General features: G+C 37.0%; 1 protein-coding gene across 1 annotated transcript; it reads left to right on the top strand.

Moving 5' to 3' along the window:
• Positions 1-741: 741 nt before the first annotated feature.
• LOC125256256 (constitutive coactivator of PPAR-gamma-like protein 1) lies at positions 742-19,477 on the top strand. Its single transcript, XM_048172085.1, has 17 exons — positions 742-1,541; positions 3,126-3,372; positions 4,916-4,998; positions 6,363-6,491; positions 6,735-6,825; positions 8,518-8,582; positions 8,669-8,925; positions 9,472-9,556; positions 9,674-9,895; positions 9,984-10,155; positions 12,610-12,859; positions 13,042-13,156; positions 14,283-14,492; positions 15,549-15,738; positions 16,671-16,812; positions 17,064-17,160; positions 17,575-19,477. Exons 1-17 carry the CDS (start codon positions 1,068-1,070, stop codon positions 17,878-17,880), a joined length of 3,135 nt encoding a protein of 1,044 aa, XP_048028042.1. The 5' UTR covers positions 742-1,067; the 3' UTR covers positions 17,881-19,477.
• Positions 19,478-20,526: the final 1,049 nt, after the last annotated feature.

Genomic DNA, 20,526 nt, shown 5'->3' with positions numbered 1-20,526 from the left:
TTTCATGAAGCAGTGTTTTGAAATCGGCCATCACTAAATAAGTCGTTATTTTGTTTTTTTGGCGCTCCAAAAATATTCTCGTCGCTTTATAATATTAATATTGAACCACTGTACTCACATGAACCGATTTAAATATGTTTTTAGTACCTTTATGGATCTTGAAGTGTCATTGCTCCCTGTGCAGGCCTCACGGAGCCATCGGATTCCAACTAAAATATCTTGATTTTTGTTCTGAAAATTAATGAAGGTCTTACGGGTGTGGAACGGCATGAGGGTAAGTAATAAATGACAGAATTTTCATTTTTGGGTGAACTAACCCTTTATTAATATGTTGTATAATTCATAACAAATTATCAGTTCGAAATAAATTAGTTAATAATAAGTGTCAGTTAAAATGTCCAGTAGGCCTACTTAAATGTTTTACTAGTAACTTTAGATTCTAGATCTAATGAATGGTTACTAGTAAAGCTATATTAAGTAGTTGTCACTACTAAAATTGTGTCAGTAGCAAATACAGCTGATATATGAACAATAGAGCCTCATAGAATTCAATAGCAAACAACATTACTCCAGAATAGTTACTATTTGCTAAAATGTTCAACTTTAAAAAGGTTTTGAGAAATACAGCCAATATGAGACGTTTTATATTAGCAAGAGTATCAAAACATGCAACAGTTCTCCAAGCGAACCGCGCCCACTGAACTCCAGACTCCTCCTCCGGTGTGACTGTACGTGCCCTGCGTCGCTCTTCTCCTCTCTTTCCCCTACACACCAGATACATCCAGACCGCAGACATGGCTCCATAAGGGTGCACATGGCGGCTAGCAGCCATGAACCAAAATACAACTCACCAAAAACTACAGATGCATCTCCGATTTGATTGATTTTCGATTGATCAACTATCACATCCGCCGCAATATTCTTCATTCCGGTTTTCAGCATTCGGGAGAGGCTGCTTACTTGCAACTCTCTCTCTCTCTCTCTCTCTGTCTCCATTTCCTTCAGGCAATTTTACGTTCTTACTCAACCCGAAATAACAGTAGATATCATATTGTAAAACAACAGTCATGGGTGTGCAGGGTTTTCAGGAATACATTGAGAAGCATTGCCCCAATGCCGTGGTGCCGGTGGAGCTCCAAAAGCTCGCCCGGGGGAGTCTGGTCGGCGGCGGCCGGCAGAGACCCCCTCAAACTCCGCTCCGGCTGCTGGTTGACGCCGAGAACTGCCTGCACCGGCTCTACGGCGGCTTCTACACCGACTGGGTGAGCGGAGGCCAGTGGAACCACATGCTCGGGTACCTCGCAGCCCTCGCCAAAGCCTGTTTCAACGGCAACATCGAGCTGCTAGTGTGCTTCAATGGCGCCCTGGAGAAAGGCCGTCTCCACGAGTGGGTCAAGCGACAGGTGAACGAGAGGCAGACCGCCCAGCAGATTGTCAGCCACATCCAAAACAAGGGAACCCCACCGCCCAAGGTCTGGTTCCTGCCACCGGTGTGCATGGCTCACTGTATCCGCCTGGCGCTCCTCAGGTTCCACATCGGGGTGAGTAGCTGCAGATGCTCGGTTGTGTTTTTGACATATGCAGCCATTAGCTTAGCAGAACCAGACCCAGATCAAGTGATCCAGCAAGTGCTCGTCTTACAAGACAGTGGGTTGACAGTTAGCAGGTGGCCTTGTTGTGGATCCAGCTTAACAAAAACAGCCTAAGAGTGTTTTTTTTGCTGGTCTTAGCTGATTTAAGCTGGTCTCACAGTCTAGCTAAGCTGAAAAGTTTCCAAAAACCCATCTGAAACCAGTCAGTAGACCAAGAGAAGTTAATCAAACTAGACTGTCAGTATTCCTCAGATATGAATCAAGCCTTACCTTGATCTGCATGATGCCTTGTTTATACTAAAACATGTTAGAACCAAGATCAGCTGGTTTAAGCCCCCCCCTGATTGAACAGCTGAAAACTGCCCACTAAAACAACCTACAAGCCAGCTGATCAGCTAAGGCTGGTTTTCAACAGGGATCCAACTACATGGGTTGGGTGTGCAGGGGAAGACAGGTCTTGGACACAAATCTGCAGGACATGCTGGTGGCATCGGATCTCATTTCCACAAGCATTTGGTGAACACAGAGATGCCATCTGTACAGGTTGGCAATACATTGACAATAAAACTGAATAAAAATGAAGCATAAGTAAATGAATGACATAATATTAAGAAGTAAATATGGTATAACTAATAACAAAATAGACAAATCTTAAATATTTATTCAATATATTTTATCTGGATTCTCAACAATAAGGAAAAGTGCTATCTATGAGTACGCAATTAATAACCTTATGCATTAATAACTAAATACAAACCTTTCATAATAGAAGAAAAATGAAGAAATGAGAGACATGTAGTAGTAGGTTGTGCTGGCAAAAAGGAAGCGCCACCTCTTCTTTTCTGTGATTGGCTGTTGCGTCACACTCTTGTGACACAGAAATAGAAAGCACTGCTCTGTGATTGGCTGCATGCTCTCCTGCGTCACTTCTGCTGAGATTTAGCAGCCGTACAGGCTGTGACTAAGTTTATGGGCCCTGTACTGAGAAGAGAGACATGACTTATGAGATTCTTGGCCATGAACACTTTTGTTTGTTTGCATTTATTTATTAAGTTATTTTTTAGGGGACTTTCAGCAAAAGTGTTTAAGTGTATGTATGGATTATTGTTATTAAAGCAGGCATGGAAAATTATACTACTGGGATTTTTATCTGCTTATCTCCTGTACTCATAAACATTGGATCAATTCAGAAACTGAAATGTGGGCCAGAATATGTGCAATATATCATGGATTTGTTTGTTTTCCTATCAGTTAAAGGCCATCGAAGTTCCTGTTGCTCAATGTATAGATTTAAAATTCACATCACAGCCCAGAATCATCTCATCATTGATTCTTTCAAATAGTGCTAATCGATTAAAGCATTTGACAAGAAGCCATTATGTGATGCAATTAGAAATAACATTTCCTAGACTGAACGTGCCACACATCCTTCCATGGAAATCTGTGAAACCCTGCAGTCTAGTCAATCTCATCAATGTAAAATTTGTTTTCATTCTTCTAATGAGCCTTCCTGTAATTTGCTTCCTCACTCAGGTTGTCCAGACCATCGAGGATCATCACCAGGAAGTGATTGCCTTATTTAGAGAAAATGGGTTCCATGGCTTGGTTGCCTATGATTCTGATTACGCCCTGTGCAACATCCCATGCTACTTCAGTGCCCATGCTCTCAAACTCAGCCGCAACGGCAAAAGCCTCACCACCAGCCAATACCTGATGCACGAAGTTGCCAAGCAACTTAATCTCAATCCAAATCGTTTTGTCATTTTTGCTTCACTTTTAGGTAGGTTTGTAGGATTGCCTAGAACAACTTCGGTAAAGTTGGTTTTATATTCGCACATTCGGACTTCTGATAAATTCAGACTTTCCAATAAATGTGCAATAAATTAATGTTTGTGAATTTTAAGCAGCGACATGATATTGACAACCAACGATTGTCAACTTACAACATTTTTCACAGTCTATCAAAATAGGCTAGTATTGTTTTAATGGCATATTTACTTGTGAATGTCCACTGAATGTCCAATGTAGTGTGATTAACAAGGCTATTGAATACGGATGTCCGAATGTGCGAATATAAAACCAACTTTACCGAAGTCCTAGAACATGACACCTACATTGACCCTAATACATGTTTTTCTAAAGACAAAATGGTTTTTCTTTATAATATTTATTCCATCTAATCAATTCCCATGGATAAAATTAAGTCCTGCATTACCTTTGTACAAAGTTTGGGGTCAGTAGTTTTTTTTTAAAGTACCCCTATTATGCTTTTAAAAAAAAAAAAAAAAAAAAAAAAAAAATATATATATATATATATATATATATATATATATATATATATATATATATATATATATATATATATATATATAACCTTTCATGCAGTGTGTAATATCGCTCTTTGTGGACTGCAAAGTTTTAAAGATCAAAGTGCACAACAAATAAAATTATTGCCTGCTTAAAGAAGGAATCGATTCTGAACTGCCTCACTTCTTGTTACATACCTATGTAACGATGTAGCAAATTTGCATAAAGCCAGCCTGTGGCTTTCATTGGCTGGCCGCAAGCAAAGTCTACTCTGACCCGCCCTTAAACACTGTAGTTGTAGGTAAGGCCTGGAAGAGTTTGGTTTGTGATGTCAAGATGTGTTTTCATCCACTTTGCATGCACTTCAAAATAATGAAGACTTCACGCTGTAATTGAGATGGTAAAAGCGACAGCATTGTTACTGTTCGTATCACTATGTACCCAAGCGCTGATAAAGCCTCCAGAGCGGAAATTAAGAAATGGTAATAGGCATTTTTTTTTTCTGACACATGCTGTAAGCAGTAGACCAATCACAACAGACTGGGCTGTCTGACCAATCAGAGCAGAGTATGCTCTCAGAAAGGAGGAGTTTAGAGAGACTGAATCTTTGAACAAATCATTTTCAGAATCTGAGAGATGAGTTAATGTGCAATTCCCATGTGTTATGGGAAAATTAAAGTGTTTTTTTGACCTTGGATGTATGTAAACCTATTGAGGGAGACCTCCAAATTTAAAGACCTTGAAAATAGCATAATAGATGCATTTAAAAAAAAAAAAAAGTTTTATTCAGCAAGAATGCAGTAAATTAATTAAAAGTGATAAAGACATTTATAATGTTACAAAAGATTTCTATTTCAAATAAATGCTATTCTTTTTCTATTCTTTTAACATAGATATAATTGCTCAAAGGTTATTAATATTGTCACAAAACATTCAATTTCATGGTTTACAGCTGCAATAAAAAAAGTTTGCACTTCTGCAATACATGATTAAATAACTAAATGCTGTTTTTGAAGGTAATCACATACTGCCTGATGAAGACTTGGCTGCCTTTCACTGGAGTTTACTTGGTCCTGAACACCCCTTAGCATCCTTGAAGGTAAAGCCACTTATTAAAAAAAACAATTAATTTTTTTATTTTGCCTTGGTCTCTGCATATATATAAATCGGCAAATGCTTAAGAGTCATCATTATTGCAGTGATGATTATTATGTAAATAACATCACAACATTTCCATCGAGAGGTGCATCATTTTTTGGTCAAGATCTTGAGGTGAGCACTCTGTAAAGTCTACTCCAGCACTTCCCCAAAGACTTTCAATGAATTTAAGGTCTGGCAATTCATGTGTGAAAATGATTCTTCATGCTCGCTCCCAACCATTCTTTCACAGTTTGAGCCTGATGAATCTTGACATTGTCATCCTGGAATATGGCCAAGATGTGTCTTCCTACATTATTGTTTGAGAAATGAAAAGTTACACAGTCCATCAATTAGGGTTAGAAGAAGTGTTGCCAAACATATGCTAGAAACATAATAATCGCTAATAATGATCCAGTCATAGACTCTTAATCATTTGCCTATTTAAACCCAACTTTTTGGCCAGGCTGTGTTTGTGTGTGTATGTGTATTTCACTTATCATTCAGCTGTGTTCATTAATACTTAACACTTAATAGCCAAATAGCAATTTTTTAGCAAACATGCATTCAGTCTGGCTTGTGTTCCCGTTGAATATCCCGTTTTACTCGCAAATACGTTACATAATGTAAGTAAATGTGTTGTGTATAACAGTTCAAATATTTCAGGTTTTTATACTAATAAATGCTTAAAGGTTGCAAAAATAAGACTTCAGTTCTTATTAGATTCCCCCAGTTACAAGCCACTGTGACCAGTTTCCTTGACAACCAGATTGAAATGAGGTCTGGAAAATAACTTATCAGGACCATGCAAAATCACTTCAGCATTGTCCTCAATGTGTACCCTTTAGGTTTAAATAGTCTTTGAATCTCGCCCAAGCAAATCAGCTACTACGACTATAAAGGAAAGAGTTAAGCTGAGAAATAGCTTCATGTGTAACCTTCTGTTATCTTCTCTCTGTGTGGCTACTGCTTGACAGATGGCTTTATTGATTCACCATGAGCTAGAATAGAGTGGGCTTTACTCGATTTTAACACCTGACTTGGAGATCCATGCGTGCTTCGTCACTTTTTGTCGCTATCGTTCTCGACTCAAGTTTGCACGTTTCTGTTTTTGGCTCTATATTTAGTAATCACTTGGTGATTATTGTAAAAATAGGCCTTTTTTTTAGCAGTTTATTATTTTGCATTGTCAATTAACCTAATATCTCTGTGTTTGTACACGTATCGTATTGTACCCAGTCAGATATGTACTCCTATGACGCCCATCACATTTTAAGCAGAAGGAGCTTTTGCTGGAGGTGTGATGGGTTGTTTTCTCTGATCCAGGTCCGTGCGCACCAACTCGTTCTTCCTCCATGTGATGTCGTCATAAGAGCCGTAGCAGACTATGTCCGCAACCTACAAGATGTCCATGACCTGGACGCAATCACTAAAGACATATTTAAGCACTCTCAGGTAAGCTAACACACCTTTTTAAAGGGATAGTTCACCCAAAAATGAAAATGATGTAGGACTGCACAATTGATAAAGTACATATAACAAGATAAACAACATATTGGACCCTGCTGACTTTTGTATATTTTTTCAAAATGTATTTTGTGTGCCACAGAATAAAGTTGACCAGGTTTAGAACTACATGTAAAGTAGTTCTAAATAATTATGTACAATGTGTGCTAATTCTGTGGCTTTGCATTCTAGTCCAGAACCGATGACAAAGTTGTCCGTTTCAAAAAAGCAGTGGAGTATTACACCACCGCCAGCAAGCCCCCTTACTTCCCTCCCTATTTAGGTAAGATTGTCCATATTTTTGATTTTCCATCTCTAACAGAATGGCATCTCTGTTCCTGTTGGTTCGGGCTTGTTAAATTCTTGGAGCTGGACATGTCTACTAATGCTCGCCTGGTGCTGTGTTTTCCTGTCTGTGTTTGAGGCCAGGTTTAAGAGGCACGCTCTGTCTCTTACTTAACCATCTCGCTCAGTCTCAGCCCTCACAGTAATGTGAGAAATTTTCCCTCTTGCCTCGGACCTTGTGTGCTCTTGGAATGGCTGATGTGCCCTGTGCATACAAATAGGCTTCTTTAGAAAGGACTCTCGCACAGAGAGCTGCTAGTCTGGAAAAACTCTCCTCTGCTCGCTTGAAAACTTTCAACAGGTCCATTGAAATGGTATCAATTGAATAGTTATGAGACGAGAGGAGAATTCGATTCGACATCTTCCAATTAGTCAAAGCATGTTTGACAAATTAGAGGGATTGTCTTGTTGAATTATAATAGTCTTTTCCAAATTCAGACAGGTCGAATTTTTGCATGATTTTAAATGTTCTGACATTGTAAGAATGGTATGGAAGCTTATTTCTGCCACAGAATAAAAAAATAAAAAAGTAATTGTGGCTTTTATTTCACAATTCTGACTTTTTTCCTCTATTTCTCTGAATTACAGTCAAGTCAAACCAAAATTTATTCAGATACCTTGAACATTTCATTCATTAATACAGTTTATTCACTAGTTTAAAAAAATGGGAATAAAAATGACAAGATCTTAGAGTTAAACTGTGTCAAAAAAAAAAAAAAACTTATGTCAGATAACACTTAAGCAAAACATGGTCAGGTCAAAGTGTCTGAATAATTTTTGGTTCCAAATTTTTATCAATTTTACTGGTAGTCCACTTTATGAAGAATTTTTGGGTATAATATGTCACAGTTTACTTTGTTTTGCTATCCTCACTTTCATAAATGAACTATAGTGTCCTGCACCCACTAGTAAAAATGTACCAAAAATAACAAAAACGTCTGAATAATTTTTAGTTTGACTGTATTTCTCACAATTCTCAGAATTGAGAAATAATTTAGAGATATAAACTTGAAATTCTAAAAGAAAAACGTTTGCGAGATGCTAACACAGATTTCAAAGGAAAAAAGTCAGAATTGCAAGATGTAAACTCGCAATTACAAGTTTATAATTTTCATTTGCAAGATGTTAACTCGGCATTCAAAGGTCATAATTGTGGGATAAAAAGTCGCAATTACCCTTTTTATTAAGGTGGAATAAAACAATTCTGACTTTTTTCCCCGCAATTCTGAAAAAATGTCAGAAATGCGAAAAGTAAACTCTCAATTCTGAGGCAAAAATTGCAATTATGAGTTTATAACTTGACTAAAAATGTCAGAGTTGTGTGATTTTTAAAGTCGCAATTACCTTTTTTTTCCCTGTGGTGGAAACAAGCTTGCAGAAAATGGTATGGGTATGACCGCAAGAGCTGCATTTCATAAACCTCAATACATCTGTGCCTACACACATTTTGAATGCATCAAGGTCAGTTTCTGTGGTGGGTGGATGTGCGGTATAACAAGAATCTCAGTTCGAAAATTTTAGTCTTTTCTCGGTATGGCTGTTTTTATTTCCATGTTCCTCTAGTTTTTTTTTCAGGTTTTGCTTTAGAGATTGAACCAGACTTTTTTTTTTTACATTTGTATGCCTGCAGTCAGACCAAATCAGATGGGAGTGCCAGCAGCACCGCAGATGCTTAACATTCCAGGCAAACCTGGGGTGAGTACCATTTCACCATTATGGTCCATCCTGAATGACTCGCGCTCACTCATCAGAGACAAATGCATGTTTCTGTTCATTCCTAGGTCCAGCATGGCTATTCCGGCCCGCCGTTGGCCGAGCCTGTCCATGAGGCGGACCCGTCGGGTAAAGGGCTCCTAGAACAAAACAGCTACAGCAACATTCCTAGTGACGGGAAGGAGCACACGCCGCTCTACGAGAGGTTGTCCCCCATCAACTCGGCTCACGGCGGCAACTCCAACCACACAGACCCAGCCTTTTTCACCACATCGTCCACATCCTCGTCCTCAGAGAATGAGGAAAACACGGGCTCCACTGCCAAGTGAGTAACTGAGAACAAGAGAATGTATGTGGGAAATGTGTCTTTCGAAAATGGCTAACCCACGTTTTGATGGTACAGACAATTTTGTGGGTAAAGCTACTGTTTTGATGCTTGCTTACCATTATTTCTGCTATGGAAACTGTATCAGCTGATGTAACATTTTTATGGTTTATTTACATATATATATTTATGGTTGATATTTTATATTTTACCAGTAAAAGGACAAAAGGTATATGTTCATTTCCCCAAATTTTTTTAAATTCTCACTTAAACATAAGCCTTTTAACAACACTAATAATTTAATAACAGAATATATGGGAATTACAAACTTAATGTCCATTTTTTTACTTTACATTATAAGGTTGTGATGCCTAAGTTCACTTGTAGTGTTATACGATTGTATTAATTTTAATTTATTTTGACAAAATAGTGTAGAATTTTAATATTGGCCATTAATTTAACAGGCATAACATGAAATATATATATCGGCTTATTGGTATCAGACAAAATGTTAATATCGGTGCATCCATTCATTCTCAAATGTAGCCATGTAAGTGACCATAAGGGATGGGACAAACAGCGAAACCAGATGGACAACATCCCAGAAGGAGACCATGGGGACCAAAATAAAGTAGGTCTACTTTTTAGCTTTATATGTCAAAAGATTATATCCTTGTTAAAAGATAATAGACAATCTTGATACAATAATTTGATATCCATTTTGTAAATTCTTTGATTTCTTTTTCAGTCTGATCCCTCTGTGACCTCCCCAGTAAATCAAGGCCTGGTGGGCAGAGGTCACGTAGGGGTCAATGCCCAGATTCCATCCCTCCTTTCGATGCCAACAAGAAATCACATGGATATTACCACTCCCCCTTTACCAATGGTTGCACCAGAGGTGCTACGAGTCGCTGAGCACAGACACAAAAAGGGCCTCATGTACCCGTACATCTACCATGTTCTTACCAAGGTCAACTTTTAATTACTAGCATCTCACCTGTAATTATTCCTTGTTAAACTGTTATAATTGACGGTGTTTGATGGTTGTTTTTTTGCAGGGTGAGATAAAGTTATCTGTCACCATTGAGGATGAAGCTAACAAAGACCTGCCCTCTGCGGTGCAACTGTACCGGCCAATCCGTCAATATGTTTACGGGGTGCTCTTCAGCCTGGCCGAGGCCAAAAAGAAGGCAGAGAGACTCGCTATGAGGAGAAATCGCCTCCCGGATTGTGAGTAATAGAACTAAACATCTAAATTGCAACAGTTAGAAGTATGACTAATAAGGAAAAAATCATCTGTGGTTCCAGAAGAATTTTCTTTTATCAAAATCTATGTAACAATAACAGTTTTACATGTTTTTGAAGAGCCATCGAAATTTGGTAAGCTTTGGCAGATTTACAAATTTCGAAGAAGACTCATGTTCATGAATATTGTATTGCCGGTAAGGTAACACTTTACAATAAGGTTCATTTAGTTAATGTATTAACTAACATGAACTAACCATGAGCAATACATTTGTTACTGTATTTACTAATCTTCGTTAACGTTAGTTAATGAAAATACAATTGTTCATTGTTTGTCATGTTAGTTCACAGTGCATTAACTAATGTTAACAAGATTTTAATAATGTATTAGTAAATGTTGAAATTAACATTAACAAAGTTTAATTAATGCTGTAGAAGTGCAGTTCATTATTAGTTCTTGTTAATGTAGTTAACTAATGTTAACTAATGACCCTTAATGTAATTAATATTCATGAGCCAGACCTTTACCAATTTTACCAAAAAAGCCAACATTTTGTCATCTACATCTACATCTACATAAAGAATTTAAGCAAATAAAAAAAAAAAAACAATGACAAAATCATAAATTGTCATCTTCCCAAACACTATAATTCAGAAATTTCATTAAGAGAAGTTTATATAAAAAAAGTCAAATATCAAACTCTTCTCACCTAAAATAAATACTCACACTTGGAATGTATTTGCATTATAGATAGGGTAGGTAATTTTCCTGAGAGGCTAGCAATAGCTAGCTAGCTCTAAAAACGACTTTCCGCCCTTCCTTCAGAGAGCTCTCCAAAGCCACGCCTCCTCCAAAACACATGAATGCGTACAGCAAGGGGCAAACAAAAGCGTCACGAGAGACGCCGTTAAACTACCTCATGTCTCAAAGCACATAATATTACAATAATAATGAACGTAAACAACTTAAAGAGCACTGACCTGTACCACCTGACTGCTGCAGAATCATTTCGGCGATGATGCTGTTTCCACTAAAACGCATAAATTCGAGTCACAAACTGAACATTTTATGGTCCTACGCCCAAAGTCCCTTTAAGACAAGTCATTTCACTCGGCGGCCATCTTTGAAACGCCTCTCAGGCATCCTGGGCATCACGCAATCTCTTTGAATGAGGAAACATCAAATTCTCCAAAACTGTTCGCCAACCTTACGATTAAATTTCATATTTGAGATCACCAATGAAATCTAACAACAACCGGCTCATAAATTTAGTTTCCAAACGCTCGAATCATGACCAAAAAAACTATTATTCAGGCTGGATCAAGCAAATGCGCATGCGCAGACCTAAATGCGCGTCTCTTCGGAGTCGTGCGTCTGACTGTTTCTATAGAAACCGGTGATTCTAACGGCCGCTGAAGTGACGCGATGACTTTACCAGTCGGCGATTGGCTCTTATTCAGAAGGCGGGACTTATTCCGCCATATTGCGCATTACACTTTCTCCCATTCAACACAATACGAGTGAGACGTCTTGTGTTATTCTATAGTCTTTGCTACGCCTTCCACAGACTATATATATATATATATATATATATATATATATATATATATATATATATATATATATATATATAATATATAATGTATACTTTTAGACCACTTAACTTAGTAATTGAAGAGACTTTCAACCAGCATAACAAAAAATGTTCCTGGAACAAATTGCTGACCATGCCTTTAATTTATAAAGTCATAATATAGACTTTCTAAATTTCACAAATTTCCCCCCTAAATCAGTTCAAAATTCTGCTTCTGTTTTTCAAATCTCCACAATTGTTATTTAAAAAATTAAAAATGTGCATTGAAAATTAGGACAAATTAATTGTTCCAGCATTGCGTTATTCAGACATACTTGAAATCGTTGGTTCTCAGTTCCCAACCCTGCTCTTATTGCCTAAATTCTCTCCAGGGGCCTGTTGATGGCTGATTTAATTACTCCAAGAGTGCACTTGAGTGTTGACATTAGCTTGTTATTCTAGGTCGTATCTAGGCAAATTAATTTCAATAATTAGCATCATTCAAGAACTAACATCAGCTCTGGTAATGCTGATGTCTTTTTCCTCTCAGTGGAAAATAGAATACAAGATATGAAAATAGAACAGGAAAACTCCATCTTTCAGAAGTAAACATCCCATTAATTTACTCAATTAGAGAAATTACTGTCAAGGCAGATCTACAATGAGCTCTGGGATTAACAATATATGTGTCCATAGAACTAGATAGCTAAAATAAATAGCTAAATTCACAGTGAAAAAACTGCATTACCCATGATCCACCAATACGAGAATATTTGGATAGTTTCCAATAAATATTTATTGCCAGTTAGTTCTTGTTGAGTCACATCTGCAGACTAAACAGTGTGTTTGTCTTGTGACATTGTAGATCCAACAGTGATAATAAAAGAATGGGCTGCTTACAAAGGCAAATCTCCACACACCCCTGAACTAGTGGAAGCTCTTCCCTTCCGGGAGTGGACCTGCCCAAACCTGAAGAAACTCTGGCTGGGCAAGGCAGTGGAGGACAAGAACCGGAGGATGAGGGCTTTCTTGGCCTGCATGAGGTCGGACACTCCAGCTATGCTGAACCCTGCCAATGTCCCCACACCTCTCATGGTGCTCTGTTGCGTACTACGGTAAGCATCTAAACACAGTTTCTATTTCTAAAGTCTTGAAAAGGCATAAAAAAAAAACATGGTAGGATACTGTGTTAAATGCTTTCCCACGGATTACAAATGGCTTAAATCATTGCAGTAAGGGCCTTCAGTATCAGCTCTTGTTTATTTGTAATATTTCACTCCTTTGTGTTTTAATTCAGGTTTATGTTACAATGGCCAGGAGTAAGAATTTTGCGTCGTAACGAACTTGACGCTTTCCTAGCTCAAGCACTTTCTCCTAAACTTTATGAGCCTGACCAGCTGCAGGACCTGAAGGTGATTTATGTGGAGAATGTTGCATGAGGAGCGTCCAGAGAATACCCACAAACCCACATTAAAGGCCTGTTCATATTAAGGCATATGCAACTAAACGACATGGAAGAAAAATATTCGCACAGAGCCAAATTTGTTATCTCTAAAAAAAAAAAAAAAAAAAAAAGTTTTGATAAATTTTGTCATTCAAACATGAGAAGCAAATGTTAAAATATCCACAGACAATTGTCTTTACGCAAAACTATTTGTACAGAGTAAGATAAAAACATATGTATTTCGTTAAATTAACTGTTTGGCATCCAAAAATGAAAGTACAGAATATTCACAAATTATTTTTTGCCCTCAAAACTATTCATTATTATGATTCATGACTTTTTATGAATGTTTTAAGTTTAAGTTTGGTTACTGAGCTAGTTTTTTTTGCTAAAATAAATAAATACTCTGTGAAAGAGTTAGTGAATACATTTCTTTTAAAGCTTCTGTATGTGATTCACATTCAGATTTGGTTATGAACCGGCTCCAGTTTTTCCAGTTTATTTAATAATCTGATATGTTTACGTGTTAAAGGCATTTAAGCAGCTAGCCACTTGCATTTCAAAAAATGAGGTTTTAAGTATTTTTCTGGACACTTCTTATTTTGTAAGAACGCTTGCCAGGCTGATTGGCCTTAATGCTTTGTAAAAGCATGTTTTCATCTGATAGTCGGTTTTGCGGGAAAAAAGACATGGCATTGAGCAACTTGAGTGCTAGGAATGTGGTCTTTTTGTGTAGATGGTTTACTTGCCTAGCTGAGCTGCTTTTTTCCTGCTCATTTCAGTTTGTGTTTCTGTGAGCACATAAAAACACGTGAACCATCCACACTTGCTGTGCTGTGTTGTGTCTGCCAATGTCTGTCAGTTTTGTCGACTTTTGTCGCTTTTTGCTTCGCTGCTGCCTTTGCTGGTTGCTTTCGCTGGCTGTTGGTGAATTGGCTGGTGTGGTTTGTGCATTAGTGTCCATGTATGGATAGACTATGATTTGTTCATGCTTGCTTTGTGCTTTGGCTGAGGGGAGAGCGGGTTGTAATCTGCTGGGGGGTTATTTAACCTTAAGAGCTTTGTTTGACTGTCGCTGCATCTGTCGCCTCCAGATTGATAACCTGGATCCACGCGGCGTTCAGGTGGCAGCTCTTTTTATGAGTGGAGTGGATATGGCACTGTTTGCCAATGACGTGTGCGGGCAGCCCATTCCCTGGGAACACTGCTGTCCGTGGATGTACTTTGACGGCAAGCTGCTACAGAGTAAACTCATCCGGGCCAACAGAGACAAGGCCCAACTCATTGACCTCTGCGATGGTCAGGTATAATTAGCATGGCAACACTGTTTTGTTTTTACATGCATAAAAGGTTCAACGCCACATGATTTACAGACATAATGACCTTAAACTGACACACCAAATTGAAGTATTACAGCAGAAAAGATTGATGACACAACTGTGTGCTAGATAGATTGAAACATTTTGGGCTTCAGTACACAACCAGCTTCTGGTACTTCATTATTGATACTAAATTGATACCTGAGGCTGCAAATAAACAGCTTTGGGTAACTGAAGAAATTAAACTGTTTGAACATTTAAAGTCAGTAATATATTTTTTTTCATTAAATTAATATTTTTACATTTAGCAAATGCACATTAAATAGAAATTTCTATTTCAAATGAATTTCTATTCATCAAAGAATCCTGAAAATAAATTACATTTTAAAATATATTGAAATGGTAAATTATTATTTTAAATTGTAATAATATTTCACAATATTACAGTTTTTAACTGTATTTTTTTATCAAATAAATGCATGTGTGGTGAGCATAAGATATTTCTTTCAATATTTTTTTTTTTTTTTTTTTTTAAATCTTACTGACCCCAAACTTTTGAATGGTATTGTATATATAAAATGCAATGAAATTATATTAAGCATATTATATATTAAAAGACATCAGTCAGAGGTGCTCTCACACATTCTATATTTGCTAATGCTGAACCCAAACCAAATCTATAATAATTCCTATATAAATTATATTGCAAATAACAAATATACCTTTCTCTATTTTAAAATGTTTAACAAAGATGTTTTTGGAGCTGAAACACTGTTTTTGAGCTTGCAGTCTGTAGCGCACTTTAATTTATGGCTTTGCACAGTATATACTGTAATATTTACTAAATTGTTAATCATTAATCCATCGAATTGAAGGTGTAATCTGATTGTAAATCTGATTGAAGGTGTAATTCTGTACGGTTGAAGAAAGCTAATTTCACTTTGTTTTTTTTCTATAATGTAAGGACGAAATTGTAAGTCTGGGATTGCAATCCAGAGGTATAGCCGATCTAAAATATATGTGTCCGCTTGTTGTCTCCAGACAGAACTAGTTGCCAAGGTGGAGAAAATGCGTCAGAGTATCCTGGAGGGTCTGAACTTCTCTCGGCCACCCCAGCCCCTCGCATTCCCCCCTCCACCTCCACACGGAATGCCTTTCTACCCTCACAACAGCACCTTCTACCCTCCACCTCCTCTGCCCCCAATGCAGGGTAGAGGCAGGGGCATGCCTGGTAAGAATGATTGTTAGACTGTTTGGTACACATTCACAACATGCCAAACACCTTTTCATTAGAAATTTTTTATTTAGCTTAGATGTGAAATGTGTGAACACAAATTATTCTTCCATTCTTTTAGAAGTAACATGCTAATAGCATGTATGTCATGTTTATTACTAGGCAGTAAAAGTGAGGAACGAATGACTGAAATTAACACCGGGTTATCGTAGTTGCAAACCCCGCTTTAAAACCCTGGGTAGTGAAACGTTTTACACTTGTAATTTAGAAGCAGGCTTAGCAATGTTTTTTACCCGGTGTTATGAAACCCTGCTATGGAGCGGAGTTAACAGCACTTTTCGCTGTTAGTGTGAAACAATTTGGTTTTAGAATGTTATAGCTAGATCCTTAGCAACAAAACCAATTGCTTTCCTCATATTCACGTGCTTTGAACAGTCATGGAAACGCTGCGATTTGTATAAACGGTAGTTTTAGCGTTTGATGGGAAAAAATGTTACATGCTGACGTAAAACGCGAGAAGAGACCGTTTCATTCTTACCTTTTAATAGTCTGAAAAGTTCATTCAGGACAAACTTGATAGCTGTTGTATGAGGATGTGCAATACCACAGCCTTTATGTAAACAGGTGATGTCAATCAATGACACTAAAATTGCAAATAAGAACGTTAGCCTAGGGTTTAGTAATGTACAGTGTGAAACATCAGCGTATTAATACCCAGGATTAATTGTTAACCCAGGTAAAGTATGAGAAGTGAGAAACAATATCCCAGGATTCTGTTTACCCAGGATTCTTTGCTAAGATCTGACTCAAAGTACATCACCGTTATAAACACGTATAGCTGAAAAAGCTAAACAGTTTGATTTAATCATTTAAGGATGCAGTTTCTTCAGAGTTATTAAAGTTACGTTGTTCATTTCATTCCTTTCAAGTTGGCCTTCAAGCCATCCCCTCACAGGGTGGTAAGCTTGAGATTGCAGGCACTGTGGTGGGTCAGTGGGCCGGTAGTCGCCGTGGAAGAGGAAGAGCCTCGTTCCCCATACAGGTGGTGTCAGTTGGTGGACCAACCAGAGGGTAAGCATGAAATATTCTGTAATTTTTCTTTAGTACTGCTATAAATAAATTATACAATTCTAATGTTTGTATTTCTGTACTCTTGTATCCTATATTCCAAAAATACATTTATATTTACTGTTAGTCTGTACTGTTTATTTTGAATTTACTTGCTTACTCACAGTTTGTATTTGTCTCTGTTGCAGAAATATCTGCTTCTAAATATAAGTATTCATATTTATTTATTTAACGTATTCCCTTTCTTTGAACAGTCGTCCAAGAGGTGTGATTTCTACTCCTGTTATAAGGACCTTTGGTCGAGGAACCAAATACTACAGTAGAGGGTTCAAGAGTCAGGGATCATACCAGGTGAATGTTATATTCATAACATATTCATAAACAGCAAGAATATATACACTGCCATTCAAAAGTTTAGGATCAGTAAGATTTTTTTAAAAAGAAAGGAATTATTTAATTAAGCAAGGATGCATTAAACTGGGAATAAATTACATTTTAAAATATATTGTAATAATTAATTGTAATATGTTATAATATATTTTTTTTGATCAAATGAATTCAGCCTTGGTGATCATAAGAGACTTCTTTCAAAAACATAAAAAAAAAAATCTTACTAATCAACCTCAAATTTTTCAGTGCTAGTGCATCAATTCCAGGGGTCACATGTCCTGGGACATATTAAAAAAAATCAAAAATAGTACATTTTTAATCAAAATGATTGATGGACATTGACGTTAAAAAATGGTGCAAAATTAATTTTAACAGAGCAAGCCTGCATATGCTGCCTCAACCAATGACGCGATAAAAGACAGAAAAAAGCCCAAGTTGGCGACCAAAACACCACATCTGCCCTCAGAAGATGCTTCAGAGAACGGCTTGGTGGAGGGTAAAGAGGAAGACCAGGTCAATGGGAACGAAGAGGAAAGCAGGGCTCCAAACCAACCTGAAAGTGCCTTTAGCAACGAATCTAAAATGTGCAATACTAATCCTCATTTAAATGCACTAAATGAAGACGGCGAGGGCCTCAGAGATGAAGCTCTGGGCGCCGCTGTCTTACAAGCAGAAGAGTAAACCTATTTTTATAGAGAGGGTGAAGGTTGATGGAAGGTTAAGTGTTAAGGAATATCTGGAAGGATGGAAGGCCTACAGTTGGTGTACATTTTTCCTCTCCGAAAGCGATAAATGAGGACTTACGAATTTTTGAAATCCCTCTTTGATGTCAGCGAGTTAAAGCCACAAGTAATGATGAGGAGACCTCTCAGTAAAACATAGATATACAAGTCAATAAATAGAGATTCTTACCAGTTTAACGATGAAAGACGGTGTTCTCCCTCGTCAATGATATTACGTGTTTTAAAACTGGTTACATGAAATTATTTTACTTTCTTGATGAAATGCAGAAACCGAAATACTGATTTTCATTTGCCAGTCTTTTAGTTTTAGCAAGTTGAGATTCAAGTACCATATATATATTTGCCATTGTAATTGAGTTCGTATTGTCACGGTAAATGCTTTTTTTTAATTGTTTGAGATCCTAAAACTCACGATTTGAAAAAGAGAAAACCAACAACGCATTTCTCACGTGTCACCACTGTGAGTTTACTCGTGTTTCAAATGTGCGGTCGTTTTGACATTGAGTAATTATTAGTATTACTACTGCATCTTAAGTTCTGATGATTTCAATATGTCATACATTAGCGGTTATAGGTAATATGTCAAGAAATGGTTAGAAAAATCTCACGAGTTGCAAATGAGCTCTTGAAAAAACGCCAATGTCTCTGTCCGTGTCAGAAAACGCCATGCATCAGTGATCAACGATCAATGTGGTTTCTTGAATCAAACGTAGCACATTAGTACAACTGTCTCAGCTAAACTTTCTGCATGGCTCACGATTAAAAGAAAAAAAAGGTGTGTAGTTATAATGCATGTTGTCCTATTTCTTCCTTCATTACAAATACCGTGCCCATCTGCAAAATTCAAAAAGGCTGATAATCAGTAATAGTCCTATAAAAGGTGTTAACTGTTAGTCAGTAACTGATTTGCGCTAAACTTAAGTTGATTATTTTTGTGATTTATTGACCTCTGTTGTATTTACTCCAACATTATCTAGCCACGTTAAATATTGTTAATCCTGGTGTACTCATCACTGTATACATTATTGTTCTCTGTTGCTGTTTTTCGCATTCATACTAGCATACCATCTCTGAAAAAACAAAACCTTTGGAAAAAAAAAAAAAATGGCTTCGATCTTAAATTCTTCCCCCTTTTCTTAGCTCGGAACAAGTTTTGCGAAACATTCGACCCTCCCATTTGAGAGTTTAGCCTAAGCAAGTACACTTGTAATCATTTTGATGTTTACTTTAGTGTTTTCAGAACTTATAAACGTACTTCTAAATGAGAATCATTACTTCTCCATCTAATCCTCCTGATGCTTTTCATTGCACATTAGTGATCAGAAATATGGTGTATTCCCCTCAGTCCCCTGCCGCAAGTCTAAGTAGGTTACCTTGATGTAAGTTGATCGGAGTTTCTTCCTAACTCATGGATTGTAAAAGAATGAACTACTGTTGGGTTTGAGTGATTGTTGATGGATTGTGGTGTGATGTATTAGAAGGAAATTGAATGCAACTTACAATGCTTAATAAAAGTCTTTATTCTTTTAGAATAATTCTCTTTGCGTGTGTGTGTGTTTTTAAGAGTTGATGGCTTGTGAATTTTTCATGATTTTACAGTGTTACAGTCAAGCTTTGCAGCAGCATGTGGATGTTGTCAGCCCCCTGCTGGAGAATAAACTGTCAAGTCATGTTCTTTAGTAATAGACTTTCATTTTTGTTACTTTTTGAAAACAACAATGTTCTATAAATTGAGAACGTTTTGTAGAATATGTAAATATAATGGCCTATTTTTTGCATTCTATGTGACAAGCACTTTTTTAACTGTTAGTTTCATCTTCCTCTTTTTGAGGCTTCGGCAGCCTTGAGAACCATAAAAAGATATGACATTTAGCACAGTGAACAGTCTGAACACTACTGGTGGCTAAATCTCAGACCATCTAGCACCACCAAGAGGTCAAATGTGCACTTACCTCTCCGGTTGTAACTGAACTTGAGTGAACTGTGTGTGAACACAGCTGACTTAATTTGGTTTTAATTTTCACCCAACTCAATTTTCTGGTATTTATTATTAAATATATTTTTCAATCTTATCCTAGAACATTAATTTGATCTTCCCTGAATTTTCACTGGAGCAGTTTGGGACAAGACCTACTGGTCAGAGAGAAAAAATATTTTGCTTATACAATTATAGTCACTGGTCAAAATAGAATGACATCAATTTTCTGTTTTTTCTTTTTAAATTATGTATTTTACTAACACTTCTGTGTATTTAGACACAACTTGCATCATTGTCATTGCGAGCATGCTCTGAGTGTACCTGAGCAAAATATTTGAATATTCTTAGGACATTTGATTAATTTGTCATGAGTCTCTTTATTCCGAGATTCAGAGTCGTCTCAGATTCCCATGTTGTCTTCATAGGCCATATGGCCTGGTAGATATTGTTCTGCTTTTTATTTTTATTTTTTTTTAAAGAGTGCCAGTATATAGCAGAAACAATTCCATAGTGAGTAAACAGGATATATCGCTGCTATATATTTGTAATGTAATGTTTGGGTATATATATATATATATATATATATATATATATATATATATATAT

Source organism: Megalobrama amblycephala, linkage group LG21 (assembly GCF_018812025.1).
Source record: "Megalobrama amblycephala isolate DHTTF-2021 linkage group LG21, ASM1881202v1, whole genome shotgun sequence".
Lineage (NCBI taxonomy): Eukaryota > Metazoa > Chordata > Actinopteri > Cypriniformes > Xenocyprididae > Megalobrama > Megalobrama amblycephala.
Note: the sequence above shows the minus strand (reverse complement) of the source record. Positions and strands in the feature narration are given on the sequence as shown.

Excerpts from the sequence above, each read along its gene's own strand:
- LOC125256256 (XM_048172085.1), top strand. The coding sequence starts at position 1,068 with ATGGGTGTGCAGGGTTTTCAGGAATACATTGAGAAGCATTGCCCCAAT. Across the intron at positions 8,926-9,471 it reads AACACGGGCTCCACTGCCAA|CCATGTAAGTGACCATAAGG; the intron begins GTGAGTAACTGA and ends TCTCAAATGTAG. Across the intron at positions 16,813-17,063 it reads GTTGGTGGACCAACCAGAGG|TCGTCCAAGAGGTGTGATTT; the intron begins GTAAGCATGAAA and ends TTCTTTGAACAG.